Here is an 18,359-nt window from a genome sequence, read left to right as displayed (position 1 = left end):
GGAGCTCCTCCTGAGTTAGCAGATTTCATGAAGCAGATGACTGAATCCATGAAGGCTTTGCTGAAGCAGAACGAAGACCTCGCCACAAGGTTCACGATTGCCGAAGGCAGAAATAGGCGAAGGGATTAAGAGCGCGAGGAAAGAAGGACAAAGAGGCAAGAAGAGAGGCGCGAGAGGGAAAGACGTGCCAAGATCCATAGGGGAAAGAGGCCCCAAGGTTTAGAGGAAGAAGACGAGGTAAGCTCAGCTCAGGCCAGCCATCATAATACTGTCCAGAACGAAAGGTCTCGTCACACTAGATCTCGAAGGGAGCAGTCTGTCCGCCAGGAGGACCGTCGCACTGAAGGATATAACGAGAGCAACGTTAACGCCGAGTTGCAGGAGCTTAAGAAGAAATGCGACGAAATGGCTCGTCAAATAGTTGATGGCGGAGATCAAACCAATGCGGGGGAACTTATGGAAAACACAAGTCTCCCCTTTACCCTTCGGGTCATGAATTTTCCTCTCCCCGATAAATTCAAGATGCCCTGAGTCAATCTCTATGATGGCACTAGGGATCCAACTGAACACATGGAAAGTCTTCGTGTGCATTTCATTCTTCATGGGACCCCGAACGCAATTTCCAGTAGGGTTTTTCCCTTAACTTTAGCAGGAGTAGCTAAAGATTGGTTCGGCAAACTTCCAGCCAATTCAATAGATGATTTCAAGACTCTCGGGCGTCTCTTCTTGAGTCAGTTTTTGGCTACCCGGAAGAGGAAGAAGAATCCATCTTATTTATTGTCTCTAGTTCAGGGGAAGGAGGAGTCACTAAAAGAGTTCATGCTCAGATTTAACCAGGAGAAGTTGATGATTGAAAATCCTCCCGAGCAGATAGTACTTGATGCTCTGATGCATGGAGTAAGGGCTGAAGGGCCCTAGATGGCTGAACTGTCAAAAAGTACTAAGTTAGTGACTTCGGTCAGTTTATAAAAAAGGCTAATGAGTACATTAATCAAGAAGAGACCGTCAAGGCTCTCATGAAGAACCAGAAGGAAGAACTCGAAGCCAAGGGTAGTAAGGAGAAGGTAGCACCGGCAAGTGCTGAAAAGAAGGAGGAGAAGAATGTGAAAAGGTCGGAGAAGGTGGCCCCATCATATCCTAGAATGGACCCTCGAAAATTGCAGAATCCAAAGTTTACTCCACTAAATACTAGCATGACTGAAGTATTCATGGAGATAAGGAGGGATCCTGCCTTCAAATGGCCAGGCAAGCTGAAAGGCGACCCTAAGAGACGTGATCCTCAAAAGTATTGCGAGTATCATCGTGATCATGGTCATTTAACTGAGGAATGCATAACACTGAGACAAGAGATTGAGAATCATATTAGAAACGGAAGGTTGGTGAAATTCCTAGCGGGTGAGAGGAATCAACGAAGAAATGAAGAGCCTCTGTTACTGGAAGGAGACCGAGAAGCTCCCAGAAACCGAGAGGCAAGGCCGAGAGAAGATCAGTATGCTGAGCCGGTCCAGGACCAGCTGGTGGAACCAAGGCGAGACAGAGAATTCCATCAGCCTCGCCATCAGGATGTTGTAAGAGAGATCCACACTATTTCGGGGGGATTGGCAGGTGGAGGAGTTTCTAGTTCGTCCAGAAAAGCCTACGTGAGGAAGACAAAGGCTGATGATAAAGTGCTGTCGATAGGAAGACCTTCAAAAGTAGCAAAGAAAGAGGTCATGGCTATATCTTTCTCTGAAGAGGACACTAGGGGGGTAATCTTCCCCCATGATGATGCATTGGTAGTTACTTTAACGGTTGCCAACCATAAAATCCACCGAGTCTTGGTAGATAATGGTAGTTTGGCAGATATTCTGTACTGGCCGGTCTTCAAACAGATGGACGTTGACCGAGACAGGATACAACCGTTTGATGCCCCATTAGTAGGGTTTGCTGGGGAACAAGTCCGACCGATGGGACTGATCTTCCTCCCGGTTACAATAGGGACAACTCCTAGGCAGTCCACAACTATGGTGGACTTCTTGGTGATCGACCAACCATCAGCATATAATGCGATTATCGGTCGACCATCCCTCAATAAGTTGAAGGCTGTGACCTCAACTTACGAGGAAGGAGTTGGAGAGTTGAGAGGAGATCAAGCTGCAGCAAGAAAATGTTATAACATTTCCCTCAAGAAGTTGGAGCTTGCCTCTTTGACGGTAGGTGTAGTGGGTAGCCGAACTAAAGATCCCCTAAAAGGGGAACCTGCCGAGGCCTTGTTTGGTAAAAAAATTAAAATCGCTTTTAAGGGTCCAAAAAGCCTAAAAATGGTAAAAATACACTTTTGTTAAAAGCTTAAAAATGAAGTTTTTGCTAAAAAACGTTTTTTAACTTAAAAACTCTATTTCTCAAACGCAGTTCCAAACAGACTCTTAATGAAAGATGATCCCCAAGATAGCACAAGAAGTTCTTCTAACTTTTCAATGTGGGACAAAGCGTAAAAAGAAAAGTTGAAATTTTCCAATAAGAGAACTTTAATTTTCGTGAAATAATTCAACAAGTGGCAATAAAGAATAGTTTTGTTAGAGAAATAATCTTGCTCCAATATTTATTTTAAATTTAGTCTAAATACAATCTGAACAACATTAAATATCTTTTAAGGATAGATCATATATGCTATACAGAATTCTTGGAATTTTATAGATTTTTTCAAATCTCAATGATTTGGATTTTACCATTTAGTCTCACTACCAACTGAATATTTATTACCGCCGAATTTATCATAGTTTTTATATTTTAGAAATTAATTTTTTTTCAAACAGACTTTTTGAATGTTAAATACACTTTTAGACTTCTCAAACGCAATCTCAAACAGGCCCTAAATCTTATGTCTCCCAATGTGTAGCACTGGCACTTTGCACTTTGCCGCACACAAGCCACAAGCTTATTATTTTCGTGTGCATTTTCGGACATGTATAATTGCTATACCAACGACCATCTTTTTGTTCGAATTTTACATACATAACCATTTCTTCAACATTCATATTTTAACGGTCATAAACTGCAACTAGACTCTTTTGGTTTGCTGTTGCACATTTTTCTTGTTCATAATAGCGTTCAGAGTATGCAATTTACAAACTATTATTCGGTCAGTATTGTATTCTGAGAACATAATTGATGTGATCCCTTTGCAAGACTTATTGTATTTCTATAAGTAAAAGGCAATATTTGTCAAAGAGAGATTCAAATTTGCCTTACCGTCCAGAATTTTCAGCTCTACTTTCTTTAATTCTGGAATTCCCAATACTTTATTTTCTAACACCGATGACTACAACCGTGAACAATTTCATATAAAGAGTGAAAACATTTGAGAATGAAGAAGAGGGAGTAGCAAGATTGCCACTTTCTCATCTCTCAACCCATGAGTCCTTAAGGGATATATCTTTAAGAAGATCATCAAGTCGACTAGAGATGAGCAACTTAGTCTAATTCTCATCTCAAAAATCCAGCCCATCATCAGTGTGGGAAATATAAATTATAGGTGAACTCCACTCAGGCGACCTCTGCATGAAGATAATAATCAGGCTACCAAAAACAAAAAATCTTAGAATTTTCTCCACATAGACACTATACACCTATGTGGCCATTATTACAATACACATGATAAATCACTCTATAAGGAAAATCACACCTCGTCAAGACTACGATATTGGACAAAGAGTCTCTCCCATTAAAAGGGATACAGCCCCAAGTAGTGATTATGTTCATTCTCTCCTCTCCCACGTCCTCTATTCAATTTTCTCTAAGAGCCTTTACTTACTTAAGCATCAGAGTGTCTACCATCTTCCCAAGGATCAACAGACTTCTGAGTGACTATTTTCTCTGTTTTGCAAGTTATCCATCACCGGTCTGGCCGTCCAAAAATCTGCATAAACAATCATTAATATCTACCGATGCCACTACCTCTGGAAAAGGGCTGGATGACATTTACTGACAGAAAATTTTAGGATGCATGCAGTAGGTAGAGCCAAATAAGATGCAATCAACTTCATCTGCATTTGATTATGATCTAAACAAGCTTTCAATGAGATCCAGGGACAACACTAAAAGTTCCAACTTTGAGGGGCCGGACTGCATTTAAATTTCTTTTTGTGGGTCATCATTAATCTTTTTTAACAAATTTTAGCACTGAATAGTTCATATTTTTCCAGCAATCTTGGTCACTGTCCCACTAAGAAACTATCATGCCTTTTGTACTTCTAACATGAAAACATTACTACTTCGAAAAGCTGCAGTCGAGATTATGAGGTTTGTCAAAGAAATACAAGCTGATTACTAAATACTGGTTAGCAATTACTCGGAATATCATCACAAAGTGACCTCTACTTAATTATATTTAGGATAAAAAAAACCTTATAGCTATAAGGTGCTGCAGTTTAGTCACATTCCTTGTTTAGCTGATGAGAACATAACCTGCACCACCAGGGAGTCTACCTGCAGGAGCTGGAGGCATATTGGTTTGAGGAATAGTTTTTCGAACTTGTGCATGGGATTCTGCTTCATGCTGAAACATCCTAACCAGCTCTTGGAGCTCTAATTTTCTTACTTGAACATCCTCTTCAATAATGGGTTTTCTTAACCCAAGGTAGATCAACCCAACTGCAATTAACATGATTCCAAGCAAGACGAGGATGGCAGAAAACATAAGAAATGCATATGGTGACTCTTCAGCTCCTGGCATACCATCCAAATTGATCCCAAAAAGTCCAGTGATGATGGAAAGAACAAGCCCACATCCGCCAAAAACTCCTAAGTTATGTGTAACTGTGAGGCTTCTGTCCTAGAATTAGAACCAGTGATATACTGTGAGGAAACAATAATGTAAAAATATTTATATATAAAAAAATTCGACATCGTCAAAACTAAGCCCTAATTAACCCCATATGGATCCACTCCATTTCAAATGAAATGGAGAGGAACCGGTTGGTTGCTTTTGAGGGGCAAAATTGTCCACCAAAAGTGAAATTACAATTTTGCCCCTCAAATTTCAACCAACCGGAATGGGATCCACCTCCATTTCACCAAAAGTGAAATGGAGAGGATCCCATTCCACAGACACGGTTCATGATTGCATGTGAACATAGTTATCCTTCAGCTTTAAATGTTAAGGTCTACAATATTAGTCCATTGCCACCAGATGTTTCTCTCAAACTCTTCAAATAGTTGAGGAAAATGATAAATGTTTTAGGGAGATCATAAATGAAAATACTGTGACAACAGTCTTAAATTTGTTTTTGTTGACGAGCAATATGAATATTTTATTGGAAAAAAAGAAGTCCCAAGTATACAGGAAGTGTATACAGGTCTTAAATTTTTTATGAAACACAAATCTGCAGTTCCACCTGATTGGATTAAAAAAACAATCAATGATGCAAGACTAATCTTGTCAACAAAACCAACAAGAATTTCTAGTTTAAATATTATCCAAATTGCTCCCAATATCTTTCAATTTAAAATTTCTTAGTAGTCATAATTGTTAGTTTTTCTTTCTCTTTTTAAGTAAAGGCTTTTATACAGTGACCTATCAAACTGCCCAAGTACTATATTGTTTACTAAACTAAATGCTACAGATCAAAGTCTGAAAGTACAAATTCACTGGTATTTTAGTGCAGTGTTATTGTAAATGAAAAATGCAGAAGCTATTCATATATCGCCAAGGGAGGCTTATATGGCATATCCTTAAACGAGTATGAAGAAGGGTCATGATAAGGGCTTGAAAGCAACCCAACATGAGCCATATACAAGATATGGCCAGACAATGTTGATCAACTGAACTTTGGAGTAAATTTAACATCGTGAAGAATATATTTCTTAACAAAAGCAACAAAGAATCAGCATAACTGCCAGATTCATGTACGAACAACATTTTGCAACTACCAATATAGGAGGCAGACTTAAGAAGAATCTATATGAAATGGATGTTAACAGAACTTGACAATAGAATTTGTGAACCTGCAACCATGCACGAACTGTGCTCTGCATGACATCTTGAATTGTGAATAATCGATCACGAACTGCTTCTTGCTCTTCAATCATTTCCCTCGTACTCTTTCTTATTCCTTCTAGCAAGTCCCTTGTCGTAGTCCCACTCAAATGTTGAAGTAGCTCAAACACAATTTCCTCTCTTGCATGGAGTGACCATTTCACTCTGATAACCTGCAGAGAAAACCATAAGAAAGGAGGTAAATACATTATTATTGCACAAGTGACCTGAACAGTATACTTCTCATGCAACAATAGATAGAAAATATGTACACCGTTGCAAAACTAAAAAGTTCTTGTGTAATCTTCTCAGTAGTATTTTCTAAACTAGAGCGGGAAAGTTTATAAAACTTTGTTAGATGCATTTTTCTTTTGATTAGGCAATGTTCTAGCATATTAATTTTAGAAACCCTAGACCTAGCCTTCTAGGAGAAGACCAGGTGTCTAGTGAGCTGTCCCTATAGCTGAACAGAATATTCCTAAAATTTGTATTTTGGCTCCTATTTAATGACGAAGGAGGAACGAGCTACACAGAATCTGTAGCTCTATTCCATTTCATAGTTTTCCTCACATTTCAATCTCATTTCATTACAATAATGCAGTGAGATAAGGTTACATATCAACAATAATTGACTATATTTCCTACAAGCCATAGGGTATCACGCTGTTAAATCATGTAACACACTTAATACTACATCGACATGAATTTTTTTAGAAAAAAAAAAAAAAAAAACTGATTTTTGAATCATTTTCTGCTGAACGTTATGTAATATCACATCCTTTTGAACTCCCGTTCAAGGAAAGGAATGTGTTAGAGGTGGTAAAGATATGAATAGAGATATTGCTCTAGGTCCGAGTGGTTTCTCCATAGCTTTCTTTCAAGACTGCTGGGATGTGATCAGGACTGATATTATGGGGTTTTTTTCAGACTTCTATGCTCGTGGTAAGTTTGAAAAAAGCCTTAATGCCATGTTTATTGCTCTAATTCCAAAGAAGCCTAGGGCATTTGATCATAGGACTTCCGTCCTATTAGTCTTGTGAGGAGGGTTGTAGATTACTAAAGTTCTTGCCAATAGAATAAGAAGGATAGTGGAGATGGTTATCTCAAAGCCTCATAACACTTTTTGTTAAAGGTAGGCAAATTCTGGATTCAATTCTTATTGCTAAAGAATGTTTGGATAGTCATATCAAGTGTGGTGTACTAGGGGTGCTTTCCAAGCTGGATATGGAGAAGGCCTATTGTAACATCTCACATTGCCTAGGTGTGGAAAAGATGATGTGTTTATATGAAATATACTTTCTCTAAATGGAATGAGGCCTTTTGAAATAAACTCAATAATAAAATCATGCAGACTTAGCCCAAAGCGGACAATATCATACTACTTGGAGTGGGGTGTTACATATGGAATCAGAGTCATAGCCTAGCCTGAGATAGGGGGAGCATGCACAAGCCCATAAGGGGACGTTGGGTCCCAAGACGGGTGATTGTGATGTCCCACATTGCCTGAGTGTAGAAAAGATGATGTGTTTATATAGAATATGATCTCTCTAAATAGTATGAGGCCTTTTGAGGTAAACCCAATAATAAAATCGTGATGGCTTAGCCCAAAGCAAACAATATCATACCACTTGAAGTAGGGTGTTACACCTACGATCACATCAATTGGAAGTTATTGTTGTATTTGCTAAGAATGTGTGGTTTTGGAGAGAAATGGTGCTCTTGGATAGCGCATTGCATTTCGTCGGTGCGCTTCTCCGTCTTGGTTAATGGTACTCCATCCGACTTCTTCAGTAGCTCTCGTGGGGTGAGGCAGGGCGATCCTTTGTCTTCTTTTTTGTTTGTAATTGTCATGGGGGCTTTAAGTAAAATGATCACTGCTGCTATTGAGAGTGGTTTTCTCTTAGGCTTGTATGTGGGATCTAGACTATCCAAGCTGGTTTATATTTCTCATTTGTTGTTTGCAGATGATACTTTGGTCTTTTGTGGCGCCAACTCCGATCACCTTCGCTCCCTGTGGGTTTTATTCATATGTTTTGAAGTTGTTTCTGGTTTTAAGGTGAATCTGGCCAAGTCAGTTTTGGTTCCTATGGGAAATGTGGATAATGTGGATGAGCTATCTGGCATTCTGGGTTGTGGGACGTCCTCTTTACCCTTGAAGCATCTTGGTCTCCCTCTGGGGGCTTGCTTTAAGGCCAAGTCTATATGGGATGGCATTGTGGAAAAGATTGAGCATCAGTTGGCTAATTGGAAAGGATGTATCTGTCCAAGGGTGGTAGGGTTACCCTCATAAAGAGCAGTCTCTCCAACTTACCTATGTATTTCATGTCTCTCTTTCCCATTCCTACACGAGATTTCTTATAGGGTAGGATAGGTGAAAAATTTAAATATCACCTGGTTAGTTGACCCAAGGTTTGCTCTCCTATTTCTAAGGGAGGCTTAGGGATTTGGAACTTGAGATTGTTCAATAGAGCCCTATTAGGGAAGTGGTTGTAGCATTATGTGCATGAGAAAGAAGCTTGGTGGAAAGTTGTTGTGACTGGGGGTGGGTGGTGCTCTATTGATTCCCCAGGCTCGCATGGGGTGGGGTTGTGGAAGTATATTAGAAAGAGGTGAAGGCTGTTTTCTAGCCATATCAGATTTGATCCGGGAGATGAGTCCAAGACCAAATTCCGGGATAATGTGTGGTGTGGAGAGTCGAGTCTCAATGAAGCATTTCCAATTTTATATAACATTGCTCGTGTGAAGGATACGCCTATTGCAGTTAATTTAGATTGTTCGAGTGGTTCTCTTCAATGGAATGTTAGCTTTATTCGCTTGGCTCACAATTGGGAAGTGGATGGTCTAGATCCTATCTCTCAAGACAACAGATATCATGCTAAAATACAAATGGACAAGCAAGTTTTAGCTTTTTCCTTCACTGGAGAGACGTGTCTAGTAAAGGCATATATTCAACATAAGTGCCCTGGCCAGCTTCCTTCTTTTTCAAGATGGTTAAGAAATTAGCAATGGTTATTAATTGGAGCACCTTAGTGCTTCCCTTTTGGCAGACAGATCTTCACAACCACAGACTTATTGGTGACAAGGTCCAAGCTTTATGAGCCATAATTTTTTTTTTTTTTTTTTTTTTTTTTTTGGCAAATTTACAGTTAATTATATTCTAATCTGTCAATCTAAACAAAGTTTCCACAAGAAACACTACATTCCATTAGCTTTACAGACCAGCTTGGTAACTACCATCACAATTCTCCAGGAAAACACTACAATACATTAGTTTTACCATCCAGCTTGGAAACGACCATCACAATTGTCCATATAACGGCATTTATGATATGTTAATATCATATCTTAGCTTTTGATGAAGATGCAAGAATAGCTTAAAATATTTTCTCAGGTATTTCTTGAAGATTTATCAACTATTAGCTAAAGACAGAAAGGGAGGGAGTTCATTGAGTTGATGACAATGATGAGGTGTGACAGAAATAAACCAGGTTTGATGACAAGTACCACTACAAAGAACTACAAGTTGATAATAGAGATTATTTTTCCATGGAGAAGTACCGGGCATGCTTATCTGCCTCCTATTTTGGATCCTTCTTTTCACTTTTCTTTTTTGCTTTGCTTGGGATGGCTTCTTTGGGCAGAGATCTCAATGGAAACAAAAATAAAGAGTAACTGGCATTGTATGTGCAAGTGTAGATCATTTCCTAGCAGATTGTCCTATTGTGGCCATCAACCGTGGTTGGAAGGTTCAAAATTTGGAACAAGAGATTTGGAGGACATAATAGTGCAACTTGGAGAGCTTTCGTTATATCTCATGTGGAGTACCTGATGTGAGAGGACCAACCAAACATTTGAGGATGTAGAGATTTATGTGAATCGCATCAAGCTCATTTTCCTGACTTCTCCTATCTGTCATAATCATTTACTCCATATCATTACTTGATTTTGCAGATGGCTTATACTCTAGGATAACGTATTCCTTCATTTTCTGTTTCTTTTAGAATTTCTTTAGTGCACCTCCACATAATTCATTAAACTCCTTTTGCGTCTTTCTATAAAATAGGAATGAAGAACAAGTTGAAATTGCTGCCCTAACTTTACACAATTTGAAAGCAAATTTTATTCGGTGGAAAAAAAATTTGAACAAAACTTTTCTTCACAAAACATTCGGGTGGAGCAACAGATGAGCAAATAAGTAAACTAAACAAAACTACAAAGCAGATATTGTAGCCTATCTATCTTATATAAAAGGTAATGTCTGCTTCATTAATTATAAATTGTTTCTTCATACTCAATAATGCTACATTCAACAGGCAAACTTCTATTGACTTCTTTCCATGTAAAATTAATCTTTCTGCAAGCATAAAGCAAAGAGTACCTGGGTTGATAACCTTCTGATCTCCTGATTCAGAATTACACTAAATAGATGCAAATCTTCATGGTTTCTCCTATTCATAAGTGAGAAATGTTAACATCATGTATACACAAAAACTGGTCATGTGCAGGCAATAACAGACTTCAAGTGGAACTCAAAGTCATGAAGATGAAATTGTTCTATTTGCATGAAAGCACCTGTCCATAAACTTCAACTCAACTTCATCTGCAGCTCCAAAGATATATTTGCGAAATAACCTGTAATATTAAAGATAATAAAGAGGATACCAAGTCGAAAACCTCATAAGATCATTTGACTGTCAAACAGACAGCAAATTAGAAATTGATAACTATGAACAGCATGACAAAAGTAAGGCTGTAAGTCCAGGATCCAACGAATCCAAAAGGAAATGTGTTTTGGGTATAACAGAATACTTGAGGCTTAAAACCATTTCATAATCCTATAATTTCGGGATAGATTTCAATTAAGCCCCTATACTTCTAGATTGAGCAATCAAGTCCTAAATTTTCTTCATTTACAGCAATTTGATGACTTCAGTCTCAACAAGGACTTTTTTAACTCAGAATAGCTGCTGTGAAAATGAATTTAACCACTTTGAAGGTGAATTGCATTGTCAACGCTGAAAGCTACCATCAGTTAGAGTTACATGAAGTTCGCATTGGTAGTGGAGAAGGCCAAGTAGGATCCACAATGCTACCACAGTATCTATTATTAATAAAAAAAAGTTGTTTAGGAAAGGCGTGCATCAAATTTGTCAATTTCATTAACATCAATCTTTAATTGGATTTTATTGAAATAATTAGGAGAAATCAAGGGACTTGATTGCATAAAGTCGGAGTATAACGACGGACCGAAACCTACCAGACTTTGAGATGGTAAAATATATATAAGCCATAATACAAAACCTACCATAGATTTTGGGATGGTAAAATATATATAAGCCATAATACAAACTCTTAGGTAACGTATTTCTAAAAGCAGCAAAACTTACAACTAATATGCTCTACAGAAATTAGCAAATGTCCTGTTCAAAGGATAGGCATTAAAGTATAAAAGAATCACCCAAACCAAACATCACTTCAAAAAATTAACTGGATTCAAGTGAAGAACTTTACACGGTATCCAAAAAATCAAAACAATTGCCAGACCTGAGAGCACTCCAGGAAATTCCAATCAATCTTCATTTTACAAAATTTCCACTTAATGCAGCATATTAATCAGAAAATAATTCTTCTAGCTTGACGTGTGCACAGTTATACCTTGATTTTGACCAGTTAAAAATTCTGGTTCGGAACAAGGCACAGGAAAGAAAAACTGGAATGTATAAATAATCACTTAGAGATGCTCTGCTTTACAACTGTCTGAAATTTTTAAGGGAATTGAAAACCAACCAGGTGAAAGAGTTTAGATAATCTCTGTTTTGGTTGCTTACCAAATAACAGAGTAGTTCATTTGCATTTATAGATAAAGTGCAGAGACTCTTTTACAATGAGTTTAGAGAACTAAAGCAACACAAAAGGAAAGCTTAGAAAGCTCTTTGCATAGAGTGATACACATAAATGCAAAGGAAGAAAGTGAAGAGACTTCAGCGGCTTCTCACATGAAACAAAGTTTCCAGTCAGCAAAAAACATGGAGCTGTTCTATCAGCATGAAACACGGATAGAAATGCTGCTGTCACAGGAAAAGAGGATCTGTTGTGGGCTTGAATGTGCTGTGTCGGTGTGTTGTTGTGGGCTTGACTGAATGCATCCCAACACCAGGGGGAGGGGAGAAGAAACTCTCCAACATGTGAGTATGAGCTTCTGATTTGGCATCATTAGTTATAATTGTCATGCACACAGCATGTAAAGAAGAATGTTATTTTTCATTGCATTTGCAAAACTCTGAAAATTTTCTTAAGTTGTTTTCTTAAGTTTTTATTTGGATGAGGATGTAATTCTTTACAAGAGATTCATTGACCTATCTTCACCTAGTAGCTAAATATAAATTGAATGGGAAGTAATAATAATTTGGATGAGTTGGATCACAAATGGGGACAAAATCACCTATCATCCCATCGGGCAAGGCGGCAAGCAAGATGTGCTGTGATTTCATGAGCAGTTCTTGGTATATTTGTACCTCCAACAGCAAGCAGTTCCTGAGCAAGGCACCGCATCAAAATCATGAGGCAAAACTCAATTACAAAGCATGGAAACATGATACAGAACTCTATTATAGAGCATTGAAACTGAATTATAACCAACTGTTCTGACAAAAGGTATGTATCATGACCATCAACAAACTTTTGATTGAGCATGAACGAACCTGGACTTCTGCAATACCTAGCACATTAATATTAGATGCTGACCCTTTGACATGCAATGCTGTTACTAGAAAGTTCTGTGCCAACCATGATCGAAGAACAATGGGAGTGTCATCTTCCTCAACAAATGGATCCCCAGCTGATTGGCCAAGGAGCTCAAATAATAGCCCCCCAGCAACTCTAACAGGAACCTGTCCAGGAATAAGAGAACAGCCAATTGCATTAAAACCCGAGTAAAGGGTACATAGATGACAATCCTAGACAAAGATGAGACAAACCTGATTAAAGAGATCAAATTTTATCCACTAAATATAACTAAGAGCCATAAGGTGCATCACAACTACAAGACAAGAAATCACTCTCTCCATCGTCAGTGTCCTCAGCACATTCAGAATCTAGATAGTATTTTTATGGTTAAGAAACACCCAAAAAGGGCTGCTCACAAAGAACCTTAGAGATGGTATTGGGAGACTTTGAGATGGGAACTTTCCTTTCCTAGCCCATTTATAAAGGATCCATCCCCTCCAAATTTGTCCTAAGCCAATGCTTGGGTGAGGCAAGGTTAGAAATGAAGAAAGGCAACTTGGTAGAACCAACCAGAGTGCACTCTGAAACTTTCTTTCTTTTTTGCAAGTGTTTTATGTTTGATATTTAACACATAGGCGAGCTGCAGTGCCTTTCGGTTGGAGTCCCGCTCTGACCACTTGGGTTATATATTATGGTCTCAGTCAAAGTTTTGGAGCATTCAATAGTTATGCATGGGGAAAGAGACTCGTAATAGAGCCTCATGTTTCTCTCTATTTATTAACCATCCAAATAGGATGATTCAAGTATGTTGCATTGGTACAGCAATATCTTACCTAACAAATCGAAATAATTTATTATTGAACTCGAGAACTGCTGTCTTCGCCAAACTCTAAAAAGATGATTGGTCCCATTTCAACTAGGAAGAGGAAGCATTCTGACTCTTTCTAAGAGAAACTGCATTCTTAGCCTCCTATAAATGGTGTTAAAGTCCATGGAGGCTCCTTTTTTTTTTTTTTTTGCCAAAGTAGCCTCACCTTAAAATGTACTTTGATAAAAAATAACATATTAGCCTTACACAAAACAACCTTAATAGAAGATTTGAAAACTGTACAATCTCCTCTGACCTAAAATCTGCAAGCCTTGCAAATCATACCTTATGTAGCCCAAGTTTGGCTTCATATAGTCATTTGAGGGAAGATTTGATTCCTATTGGTAACTCAAAATGTTTTCTGATTCCTTGGAAAGCTACTCATCAAATTGGAAAGGTTCTTAAGATAGCTCCTTCTATAGAAAATAGGTAACCAACTAGACCAATTACAGCAACAGATAATTAGTGAAACAAGTGAACTGTCAACCCACAATGATAGCAAACAGTTTGGACAGATTCTATTGCCTACTCAAACAAGGAGATCTGCCTCTCCAACCTCCAAATACCTTCCAGATCAGATCCACGGCTGAGTTGGACAGGTTAACCCTGACCTAACTCAAGCTCTCTTTCACATTTGAGGTCAGGCTTCAGCTAGAATACTGCAACCAAGAACCCCACATTGTGTTAAGAGGTGGGACAAAAGCCCAACTCAAACTCAGTATTTTTTATTTAACATGATGTGTCATTTCCCGACCATACATATTGTTCAGTTTTAATTGTTGGCAAATTCATGTGTCAAAAAATGGAATCTGGGTTGTAATGTTTAGGTCTTGAGTTAGGGTTAAATGTCATATCAAGAGAAGGCTAAAATTGAAGAATTCAAGACTTCAATTGATGTACGATCGATGCCCGATTGACTGAACCATTATGACAGTTCACATACAAATTCCAAAGAGGTTCGATCGACTACAAAAGGCCCTCATACAAATTCTAGAGAAGTTCAATTGATCTCACAGTCGATGCTCGGTCAATCGAAGATGTGCATCAAGTGTCATACTAGTTCTGGAGAAGTTCAAAGGTTCCCACGATCGAAGAATGTGTGCATCAGGTGTCATACTGAAACTCAAGAGTTAGATCGACACTTTGATCATAGTACAATCGATCGAACATATGTGATTCTGAAACCCTACAATTCGATTCATACTTGATTGATCTTCCATTGATCGAAGGTGCGACAAACTGTTTTATTTGTGAGCCGACTTACCTTTTAAAACCCAGGTTTTACTCTACTTTTATAAGTCTTTTGAGCCATGATTTCCCTTACGTATTTTTTTTTCTCTTTTTTTTTTTTCTTTTTTTTTTTTTCTTTTTTTTTAACATATGCTTTCAAAGTTGATAATCTATATTTCTATATCTGGTTTTGAGTTATATTGTAAATTTTGGACATGAGTAATACTACATAAAAGCATGTTTTTGTATAAGAACTTGAAATTTGTTTTTTACCCCAACACAAAAAAAATAAAATTTTAATTTAAAAAAAAATAAAATAAAAATAAAAATTTGCAATCACATTCACCTCGTCATCCATCAAGTTGACTATCCACAAAACATCCCCTAGATACTCAAATAAGCAATGGAGAGCCTTTATGGGCACCTCATGCCATGATATGCTCTAACATTCACAAAAATAACCGCATCATATTTATTGTCAAACAATTTTCACATTAAATCCATACCAAGGTATAGATTTAGAATGCATTTGAAGATTAATACATGCAATGAAGCTGTTTTCCAACTCTATGCGTTTGAATGGAGCTTATACCATTTTTTATGTAGCATATTACTAGGAATGACCAAATTTTGTTTCCAGAAATTTCACTTCACCCACCTGTGGTTTGAGTCAAGTTCAAATTGCTAACTTGTGATTTAACAAATTACATTTTACTCACAGAAGGTCTAATTATATTTCCTTTTGGCTCATCAGTGTAATTTATTCAAATTTTAATAGGTTGCTATTTTGTTTTCTAGGTTTTTTTTTCAGGGCATGCATTTTAAATCTGAATTTCTGTTTTGAGCTGAAAAAGATAAAAAGATGTCCCTTCATATAGGGGAAAGTGTAAAGTTTTTTAACCATAGGTTAACAAATCCAACTCAACCAAGACCACAGATAGGTAAAGTGTAATTACCCTTTATTTTCTGCATATGAGCTGATTTCTTATGACTGGTATTATCTTTTAATTTTTATTTTTAACCAATTTCTTGGCATCAGAATTAGCAATGACGACCTTTTTGGACAATCATTCAATTTATATGGATAGCTCTATGATTCAATTTATAAGATAGGCCTGTCCTTTTAGATTATACTTAAAAAAAAAATGATATGATTTCTTTCCCCTCGAAAGCTTAAATACCCCTAAAACAAATGCTAATATCAAATTGAAATTTTTCTGTTCTTTCCCTAGTTTTACCATGCAGCAGCATTGAATATAAAACAAGTGCTTTACCTCATAAAGAAGGTACTTCATTCGCTCACTTATCAGCCTACTTTCATCTCGCAAAGCAATACAGATAGCAGGATGCAACCACTGAGCATTATTCAGCCAGTCATTGATGTTTGGATGACCTGCTGCTACATGACACCACCAAGTGGGCCCAACCGCATGTTCCCAGTAAGGAGTTGCCACGTCTGCAACAGGAACATCATCTTCATTATCTGTGAAGTCGACCAACTGCGAGGCCCAGCCAGCATAAACTTGCACTTTCTGGATAAGTTCAGTAATTCTAGCCCAGCCTATTGGCATCCAGTAACTTCTTGGAAAATCTTTCTTCTTATGGAAATGGCTTGAGAGATTGTCCTGGCTATAACTATGATCATCATGCATATCGGTATCACCAGTTCCATATTTTAATTGGGGTGAAGATTTACAAAATTTCTCCTCCTTTAGGGGTACACGACTATTTAGTTCATTTGATGGCACCTCTCTAATAGCATCTTGTCCTAGCTGGATCTTCCCATGGCCTTGAACAAATTCAAAAGCACAAATAAGTCCATCAGTCCAAAGATCACCCCCCAGTGTGGCATCTCTACTAATGTGGTTTCTATGATTCTCTTGCTTCTTCATTTCATTGCTCACATCGCCTTTCATCTAATGAGCAAGTAAAAGCATGTTAAGGAACCCCAACATTCAGTTAAAAGAAACCGAAATGCATATGGTGAAAAACAGAAATTTATTAAACCAAGACCACAATCATGTGCCAATTTCCATCTTAATTTGTCACCTAGCCCAAAATTAATTATCACGACCAAGCTTTTTAGTATAATAATAATAACAACAACAACCACAATGATGTTAATAGATATTCCTTGCCAAAAGGGGAAATCTAACCAATGAAGTATAATATAATAATAGTAATAACAAAAAGAACCACAATGATGTTACTAGATATTCCTTTGCCAAAAGGGGAAATATAACCAATGAGGCTTAATGACCACTATTTAAGTTGCTTACAATTAGCATATTCTAAGCCAAAGGTAACAATTTGCAATTAGAAGTAAGACACCCAAATTGTTGGAAACAACATCAAAAATATCAAAATAATAGAATATCAGAATCTAAAAATGAGGAAGTCACAGGTAGCTTCATTTCAAACAAGCAAACCAACAAATGATAGGATTTTTCAATTGCATCCAGAACGTTCTTTGTCTAATGTGACACTGTTACACTTCAACTGCTTCACTCCATCTACTACTAATTATTTAATCAAATTCAAGCAAAGATCCTTCACATGCAAAAGCATACAAATGTAAAAGCAATTTCAGCAGAAAATACACAATCAGAAAGAAAATGTTTACTTAGTCTAATACCCATTTCCTGGAAACCAAAAAATAAGACGACACATAAAAACAAAAACAAAATTCCTCCTCACAAATCTGAATTTCCCAATGAAAGATAAAGGGTATGTTAATCAAAGAAAGCTTACCAGAGAGAGAGCGAGAGTAACTAGTAATCTGACGAGTTTTGCAACTTGATGAAAGGGCCAAACCCAAACAAATGTCTTCAAGAAAGAGGAAATCCAAGAAGCGCTTGGATATTAGATAGCGGCATGTCTCGGTGGGGTTGCTACTTAATTAGCCATGCAGAATTTAGACGATCACATTTGAGAAACTTCAGGATGGTAGATGGTGCTGCCGAGAGCAACCCGCCAAGTGATGTCCTCAGGTCCCACCCTGAATGAATGCTATAGGATGGCAGTTGGTCTTGAGTTGGTGTATGAGTTTTAGATCGTTTTTTAATTTGCATTGGGATTTTGTTAGTGTATAGTTAATTCAAAAGTGCATTTTAAATAAAACGAGCTTGTACCTCGTGCAATGCACGGATTGTTTTAAAAAATGATAGGACAGAAAATAATAAGATGTATAAATGACAAAAAAAAAAAAAAAAAAAAGCATTGAGAGAGAAGTTTATTTAAAATACTTTCAAATAGAGAAGTTTGAGAAATTACACTAACCAATTTCTTTCTCCTCATTCAATTAATTAATTGGCTACCCAAAATAAAAAACTGTCATTAAATCATGGTTAAAAAATAAATGAATTATATCATTTATCTTTCTTCTTTACTCAAAAGCATAAACAAAAACATAAGCAATGGAATTCATAAGGTATAGGATGAAGTCCAATCAAATAGAGCTTTTTTTCTTCCAATCATACTTTCGCATTATAAAGTTTTTTTTCCATATACTTTTCTCAA

General features: G+C 37.3%; 2 protein-coding genes across 5 annotated transcripts; one reads left to right on the top strand and one right to left on the bottom strand.

The window, feature by feature from the left end:
- The first annotated feature begins 570 nt into the window (after positions 1-570).
- On the top strand, positions 571-2,474 carry LOC148585836 (uncharacterized). The gene is made up of 3 exons (XM_088516783.1): positions 571-873; positions 975-2,256; positions 2,392-2,474. The coding sequence occupies exons 1-3, from the start codon at positions 571-573 to the stop codon at positions 2,472-2,474; spliced, it is 1,668 nt and encodes a 555-aa protein (XP_088372909.1).
- A 1,035-nt stretch (positions 2,475-3,509) lies between these two features.
- On the bottom strand, positions 3,510-17,889 carry LOC132181068 (uncharacterized). 4 transcript variants are annotated; one of them, XM_059594119.2, is made up of 9 exons: positions 17,592-17,885; positions 16,115-16,756; positions 12,718-12,906; positions 12,459-12,550; positions 10,589-10,648; positions 10,395-10,464; positions 5,986-6,189; positions 4,468-4,813; positions 3,510-3,898 (listed from the first exon to the last, which is right to left on the bottom strand). In XM_059594119.2, the coding sequence occupies exons 2-9, from the start codon at positions 16,754-16,756 to the stop codon at positions 3,828-3,830; spliced, it is 1,674 nt and encodes a 557-aa protein (XP_059450102.2). In that variant the 5' UTR covers positions 17,592-17,885; the 3' UTR covers positions 3,510-3,827. The 4 variants fall into 4 exon arrangements, with proteins under 4 accessions (XP_059450102.2, XP_059450104.2, XP_059450103.2 ...); XM_059594120.2 differs by having other exon boundaries at positions 3,817-3,898; positions 4,386-4,813; positions 17,592-17,886; XM_059594121.2 differs by lacking the exon at positions 4,468-4,813 and having other exon boundaries at positions 17,592-17,889.
- Positions 17,890-18,359: the final 470 nt, after the last annotated feature.

This window comes from Corylus avellana, chromosome 5 (assembly GCF_965113065.1).
Source record: "Corylus avellana chromosome 5, dhCorAvel1.hap1.2, whole genome shotgun sequence".
Taxonomy (NCBI): Eukaryota; Viridiplantae; Streptophyta; class Magnoliopsida; order Fagales; family Betulaceae; genus Corylus; species Corylus avellana.
This window is presented reverse-complemented; position numbering and strand designations above follow the sequence as displayed.